Source organism: Hemiscyllium ocellatum, chromosome 42 (genome assembly GCF_020745735.1).
Source record: "Hemiscyllium ocellatum isolate sHemOce1 chromosome 42, sHemOce1.pat.X.cur, whole genome shotgun sequence".
Classification (NCBI taxonomy): Eukaryota; Metazoa; Chordata; class Chondrichthyes; order Orectolobiformes; family Hemiscylliidae; genus Hemiscyllium; species Hemiscyllium ocellatum.
Genome location: NC_083442.1, coordinates 32,325,886 through 32,333,387, shown reverse-complemented (window position 1 = coordinate 32,333,387; position 7,502 = coordinate 32,325,886). Strand labels below are relative to the sequence as shown.

The 7,502-nt window shown below is 42.4% G+C and overlaps 1 protein-coding gene across 1 annotated transcript; it reads right to left on the bottom strand.

The window, feature by feature from the left end:
* Window positions 1-327: 327 nt before the first annotated feature.
* cart3 (cocaine- and amphetamine-regulated transcript 3) lies at window positions 328-6,918 on the bottom strand. The gene is made up of 3 exons (XM_060853699.1): window positions 6,775-6,918; window positions 5,798-5,881; window positions 328-435 (listed from the first exon to the last, which is right to left on the bottom strand). The coding sequence occupies exons 1-3, from the start codon at window positions 6,916-6,918 to the stop codon at window positions 328-330; spliced, it is 336 nt and encodes a 111-aa protein (XP_060709682.1).
* Window positions 6,919-7,502: the final 584 nt, after the last annotated feature.

The window sequence follows — 7,502 nt, the reverse complement described above, 5'->3', positions numbered from 1 at the left end:
TTGATGGAAAGACCATTTTATTTTGAGGCAGACATTGCTACAACCAGTAATACTGCACCAAAACTGGTTATTCTTGTACTAAACATGGGAACCTAGAGACCAGACAGACTACTGTAAGAAAACAAGAATAACATATTTAATAATAGATTCAGTCTTTCCAAGGGCAGTGAAACACAGACAGAACAAGGCTCTTGTACAGGAATAGGTCTATGTACCATTACATTATGGAGTGTTAACAATGTTTTGTATGTAAAATATGTCCACCAGACATATGTTGCTTCTATCTATTGTAAATAGAAATGGTTTTGCCAGATATCTTGGGTTTCTCTACAAGCATTTAAGCAGGAAGAAGTTACAGCCAGAACTCCTGGGGCAGTCACACAGCTTCCCAATCCTGGCTCCTTTTCTGACAGCACACTGTTCCCCAACATCGCACTGGAAATAGACAAAAACAAGACCTTACTGGTTAATGACTTCAATGCAGTCTGACGCTCCTCCATTGGATATAGAGGATGCCATTATGTAGAATTAACTGCATACAAGCAGGACAGTTTATCCAATCAGGGCACTGCAGTTGCTGATCATCAAAATCTTTGTTCACTGATTCTATCAAGGCAGCTTTCTCTACTCATAAACCAAACAAATTGCACGAAATTGGAATTCATTTGCTAACATAAAGTTATGTGTAATTGAATAGTAATTGGGTAATGAGGCAAACAGAAAATAGCAAGTTTTCCAGACAACAACTTGCATCTATCTAGTACTTTCGATATCGTCAAAGGTATCAGGGGTTGTAACCAGCAATATTTGACCTGTAATAATTTTGCAATGTTAAGACCAAAATCTTGGTCAAAAAAGCTGCTTTTAAGCTGCATCTTAAACAAGTCAGAGAGGTGGAGGTAGAAATGAATGTACAGGCTTCTGAGAGTGAAAAAGAAGTACAATACTGGGATAGCGATGTACAAAGTGATTTGTACAATATACAAAGGAGAGGTTAACATTAACAGGGTATGCAAGTGGTCCAAATCAAAGCCATTCTTCATTCAATAATCCCTAAACTGTAAGTCCAAAAAGAAAAATGATTTTAAATTCCTTTAATGATAAGTCAATGAGGATAAATCAGTGAGCAACTCGCCACCATTTTCTCAAGGGCATTTAGTGGAGGGCAATAAATACTGGCACAGCCAGTGATGCCCACACCCCATGAATGAATAAACACATTTTAAAAATCCAAGTTCATGAATTATTGTTTGATGGTTATATTCACACAAGACATTGAATTACTCTAGGCAAGTTGACTATAAGGATATCATTCAGTTTATCCACATGACTGACATTTTATCAGATGCAGAATGGACTGTGGAGGAGAAAGGGAGGACTGCAAATGCTGGAGTTCAGAGTTGACAGTGTGGTGCTGGAAAAGCACAGCAGGTCAGGCAGCATCTGAGGAGCAGGAGAATCTATGTTTCAGGCATAAGCCCTTCATCAGTCCTGATGAATGACTTACGCGCAAAACATTGATTCTCCTGCTCCTCAGATATTGCCTGACCTGCTGTATTTTTCCAGCACCACACTCTCGACACTTAAAGAACCAAAGCAATTTAATCTTGCCCTTATTTGTGGGGTTTTCCAATTTGCAAATGGATACAGTTCTATAATCTGCACAAAGACTATCCATCTTCTGGTTTAGTTAGTTATTTTCTGTTGCCTTTGTATTAGCTTGCATATAGGTTTGATGTGAGGGGTCCTCTGGCATTTCATCCAAATGGATAAGACAAGTTACACTGAAGCTTAGTATATAAGGGTTGTCCATTATTCCATTACAAAACTATCACTGTCAAATACAATCCCCAAATGACCACTTTCCAGCAGAGTTAATGAATGATAAATTGCCAGGAGGATTCTTTTGCTTTTTAGCTTGGAATGCTAACAGCAATGATAGCATCCCTACTACTGAAACACTGAGATCACTTAACTCCTTACCTGCTGTGGATGGAACCAGGGATATTCTGGCCTCTTTGTTCAAATTCACACATGACATTACATTTGCCATCAAAATCAGTACAAAGGAAAGAAGGGCTAAATCTATCTGGATTGGTGCATCTCATAATATTTTATCTTTTTCACTGCATTTCAGCTCTGACCACCTTCCATGAGCCATAATTTGCTGGAAGTAGGAACTGAGAATGGTACAGCAAAACCAATGCAGCATCCGACACTTCAGAGGTTAATGGACCAACAAGAGTCTACTTCCTCGCCCAAGGAGATTTCAGAATTGAGAAATGAAGGAAAACTGAGGAGAAGGACATTATAGACTGTCAAATTGGATGTTAAAAGAGATTTTTTTAAATGGGGGAAAGATTGGATTAAGAGTGGAGAGAAACAGGCAAAAAAGAAAAAGAAAAAACTGATTAGGTTTGAAAAATGTTCTAAAACTATTCCCAATCTGCAGGAATGAGACATCACACTCTTAATTGTTCACTGCCTGGGCAACACAGGTTAATTTTTAATCGCACTGATATCCATTGCATTCTGACAGAAGGTTGTCAGTTTGAAATTTAATTTCCTGTTCAACAGATGCTGACTTGCTGAGTACATCCACAATTTTCTGCTTTTATTTCAGATTCCCAGCATATTGGGTTTTTGTTTTGGCTATCAATGATCAATTTGTTTAAATTTGCATTGTCAATTACAGGACTTAATTTTCCACAAGGATTTTAATAACCAATTCATGTGCAGAAACATTACTGTGAGGAAGGTAAGTGTGAGATATCCTTTTCAGCAAAGGGCTTGAATGTTGAAAATTGTCCAATTATTTGTGATGATTTCAAATTAACGGGTTTTGTCTCTATGACCAGATGCTGCTGAGTTATTTGCACATTAACAGTATGCATTATCCATCATTTCTTGTCAATAAAATTGGTGAAGGGTACAAGTTTGATTTCTGGTCTGTATAGGGTGGGGTGATAGCAGAGACTCAATAGCTGGTCCCAACTCTCCTCATGATCAGAACAGAAATTGCTGGAGAAACTCAGCAAAGAACTACTCTGAAGAAGGGTCACAGGACTTGAAACATTAACCCCACCTTCTTCCACAGATGCTGCCAGATCTGCTGACTTTCTCCAGTAATTTCTGTTTCTGTTTCAGATGTTCAGCATCTGCAGTTCTTTGGGTTATTCTCCTTATGGTTAGCTTCATGATGAAAAATGTAAGTACTTGAGGATCATGGTGGTGGGAACAGGTAGGAAAGCAGAGTTTAGGTCAATCTAATCAGTCATGATCTTATTGACTAGCAGAGCAGCTTTAAAGGGCTGAATGGCCTCATGCTTCTATTTCTAATGTTGTTACGTTATACCATGTTGGAAAATAAAGCTGTGTTCAGCTACATCATTAAATTTCCTATTATTTCTCATTGAGAATCAAAAGCAAATTAAAATCCTTTCACTTAGCTTCACTGAAAATGTTATTTTATTTCAAGTTTGGAAAAGTTTGTTCAACTCAAACAAATGGTGGCAAACCTTCCAACAGAAACAAAACCGCAGAAATTAATCAGATAAAAAACGGGCTGTTGTTTGAGAGCTTTATCACCAGCATACAAATCAATTTCAAAGAATAAATTCAACTTCACTGAGTGTGGTATGTTTTCTGTCATTGTCAGAAAGAAATAGTATACACTTCCTGTGCTTGACTTCATGGTCCATAATAAATAATCAAATTGCTATAAAAAGGATTATCCATAGAACCCTTACAGTGTGGAAGAAGGCCAGTCGGCCCATCGAGTCCACACTGCCACTCTGTAGAGCATCCCACCCAGACCCACCCTCTCCCATGGCTAACCCTCCTAGCCTGCACATCCCTGGACACTATCGGCAATTTAGCATGGCCAATCCACCTAACCTGCACATCTTTGGACTGTGGGAGGAAACCGGAGCACCCGGAGGAAACCCACGCAGACACCGGGAGAATGTGCAAACTCTACAGTCAGTCGCCTGAGGGGGGAATCAAACGCGGGTCCCTGGCGTTATGAGGCAGCAGTGCTAACCACCGAGCCACTGTGTTGATTATTTCATACAGGACCATGTTTCAATGATTTTTTTTGGGGGGGGGGTGAGGGAGATAAATTTTGTCTAGATTACCTTTGTTCTTTATTTGGTCATTTCTTCAATTAGTCTCCAGTAATATTTACGTTCAGTTCTCCCAGCGACGTTTTTTACATCTCCAGCAAGTTTAGAGCTACTGAAGTCAGGTCATGACTGAACAAGAAAATTCCTTTGTGCACGCAATGGCACTTTATCCAATACACTTTTCAGTCCCTTTAAGAAACCTTTTGTGTAAAAATAAACTGGAAGAAGGCAATGATTTAATTGCTGCCTTATTCTGAACCTCTCACTCTTGGGGAGAAATTATGATGCCGACCAAAAGATGAACTCTACCAGAAAGAACAGCAAGGATGTTGATTTACTCTCTGGGCAGTTTCTTCCTTACCCTCTATGTTCTCCCCCCAGGATGCTCAGTGGGCTTTAGGCAGTGTGTGGGTGCGTGAATCTTGGCTGGTACGGTGGTTCACTGGGGTCTTACTCCAACTGAAAGGTGCAGGAACACAGACCATGTCTTCTTTTTCAATACTGGGACGCTGCAGTCAAATACAGAATCCCAGGTCTCAGATACCTGGCTATGTTTCCCTAAAATTGTAAATGAGGCGGGTTGGAGGCAAACATAATTCAATGGCCTGATTGCTGTCTGCTGGCAAATGTGCTGAATAGAGTGAAAAATAGATTAATTATGGGCGAGTTGAACTGAAAGGTTTGTTTCCATGCTGGAGAGCTGGAAGATTCTATGTGGGTGATGGTGAAACTACATCTCCGAAAGAGCTGGAGAGAATGGGTCATACAGGTCTCAGTAGGAAACTCTCTCATGTTCTACATGAATGCAATGACAGTCAGGCCATTGACAATGTAGACACTGGTGCCTACCGTCACCGCTGAGCGGAGACAGTCCCAAGACAGGATTACACTTGCTGAAGCCGACCAGCACGACTGAAGGGAGTGCTGTAGGTTTCCAGGGTTAATGAGAGACGGCTGCCTCGCATACGGAGTGGGTAGGATATTATCCTGGCGCTAGGTTATCGACACAAAGTGCCGGTGCTGTTTCCGCTCACCTCCCGTGGACAACACCTTGCAATCGCCAAGGGACGTGATGGGTGCAATCTGAAAGTGAATTCTCCTGTAAATTGCTCATTTCATCCCGTTTCAATGGGGGGGGGGGGGGGGGGAGGCCGTCAGTCAGATCTTGAACAGCCTGGACTTTGGGGTTCAACTGTGAAACCAACCTCCCCGCTCCCCTCAGACTCAGATTGATGGGAGAACCGAATTAAAATCGTTTCAATTCTGGTCAGACACTCAGTGGGGATATCCCATAACCAGTTTAATAAAGGGATGTGCATGTTCCGGACATGGTAGCCAGGTAGGGCCGTTTACTGACCATTCCCTCTGCTATCTCACCAGATGCAGTCCCAGTTTCCCCAAAAGCAACTCAACAAGATGTGGGAAGGAACTCTGTGATGGAGACAGGGGGGCACAGAGAGGGCAGTGACCAAGTGGGAACATGGGATGCCCGGTGTTGATTCTGGGACGGGGAGAGACCCACCTCAAATGTTGACAGTGCCTTTCCCTCAGGCAGTAACTAAAAAAAATCTCTCTTCCTCTCTCTCTCTCTCTCTCTCTCACTCCCTCTGCAACCCCCAGGACACTACAAAGACTAGAATAGAAAGATCAGAGTTACAGCAGGTTGACGTTACCAGTGGGACTTGTCCAAACTTCTTTTCCCAGGCGGGGAGCCGTTTCGTCTGCAGTTTTTCCAAGACCTCTTGCAGTGCCCCGAGCTGTGGGCCAAACCAGTTCACATTTTTAAAAAAAAGGAAATCAGCCGTTTAAAGCATTTTTATCGCATTGACCTGAGTACAAGCACCCGAAATGGAGTCGAAACTCCTCCACCAATTATTGGGGTCACAGGACTGCCGTAATATCTGAGCCAAATGGAATGCTTCCTACAACATTTTAACACGCACCCCCCCCTCCCCAAAAAAGCCACCCACCGACTCATCAAGAAACTGACTGAATCCATTGAAGTTACGAGTAAAAAGTGAGGTCTGCAGATGCTGGAGATCAGAGCTGAAAATGTGTTGCTGGTTAAAGCGCAGCAGGTCAGGCAGCATCCAAGGAACAGGAAATTCGACGGGGGCTGATGAAGGGCTCTGGCCTGAAACGTCGAATTTCCTGTTCCTAGGATGCTGCCTGACCTGCTGCGCTTTAACCAGCAACACATTTTCAGCTCCATTGAAGTTACCCCTCACATGCTGTCATGGTGGGAATTTCGTGCCCTCCATCTCCAATCCCTTTACTCGGGTGTTTGCTCACTTCAAATAATCGTTGTGCTAAAACTTCCAATGTCTTTTTCTTTAGAAAAAAGGGTCAGATCAACACCTTCGACAAATTTCTTTAAAACAAAGGCACATTAAATAGGCAAACGGGAACAGAACTCTGTTTTTCTCTCTCTCTCTCTCCTCACAGATGCTGCCAGACTTGCTGAGTGTCTCCCCTACTTTCTGTTTTTATTTCAGGTTCCCAGCACCCACAGCTAGCTGCTTTTATGTTGCCGAATGTTCACACTAATGACCGTGAATGTTAAACAGTACCCCCATCTGTCTCCTTCTGTTAGGCACACCCAAGAAACCGTTAGTTAAGGAAATTAAAAAAAAGAAGACATAATACTGACCAGTTCCTTTTCGCTGGAAGGGTATGGATCTTTGGGGTAGAAGTCTCTCAGGGCTCTGGTCTCTAAATCCGAGCTGTCAGAGCCGCTGGCCACAGACAGAAGGACAGAGAAGTAGATAGCGGCGAGTAGACGGTCGCTGTCCATGGTGCTGAACAGAGGCTCACCCGCAACAGAAGTAGACTTGGAATGTTTCACACCGTTTGGCTTCTCAGTCAGGAACCCAGCTTTTTATAGAAGAGCATTGCTGATCTATAAGCATCCACACGCTCCTCCCAGTTTTAACGGCGAGCTATTCAGCCTTGGCGATTGGTACATTGAAGTTTTTTTTTGTTATTGTTGAAAGGTGCAACAAAAAAATGGTTCACTCCCGCTCAGCAGTGACCAAATCAGCCAGTTCCAATCACACAACACTGGTCTTCACACAGTCTGATGAAGGGGGATGGGGAGGGTGGTGGGGAACACAGACACATTTCAATCTAAAGTCTGACCAACTCCAAAACCTCACTCCGAAAGTAACTCGCGTTTTAAAAGTTATTTTTTGTTAAAAAGCGGGGCTTGATTAATAATCAGAGGAAGAAAAGAGTGGTGTAAGGAAAGATATTAAGCAGCTAAAAATGCTGAACTGTATTCCTGATGTGCTGAATTATTTATTTAAATAAACCATTCTGATGTCTCTGGCCGTGCTAAGTGCTGTGGTGTTGCTGTGTTGTTAGCGAGGTATTGCAGTT

What these genes read in the sequence shown, in the direction of transcription:
- cart3 (XM_060853699.1), bottom strand. Translation starts at nt 6,918, where the DNA reads ATGGACAGCGACCGTCTACTCGCCGCTATCTACTTCTCTGTCCTTCTG. An exon ending in CTTCCAGCGAAAAGGAACTG is followed by an intron (nt 5,882 to 6,774) that starts GTCAGTATTATG and finishes TTTGGCCCACAG; the next exon opens with CTCGGGGCACTGCAAGAGGT. An exon ending in AGTTTGGACAAGTCCCACTG is followed by an intron (nt 436 to 5,797) that starts GTAACGTCAACC and finishes GTCTATTTCCAG; the next exon opens with TGCGATGTTGGGGAACAGTG.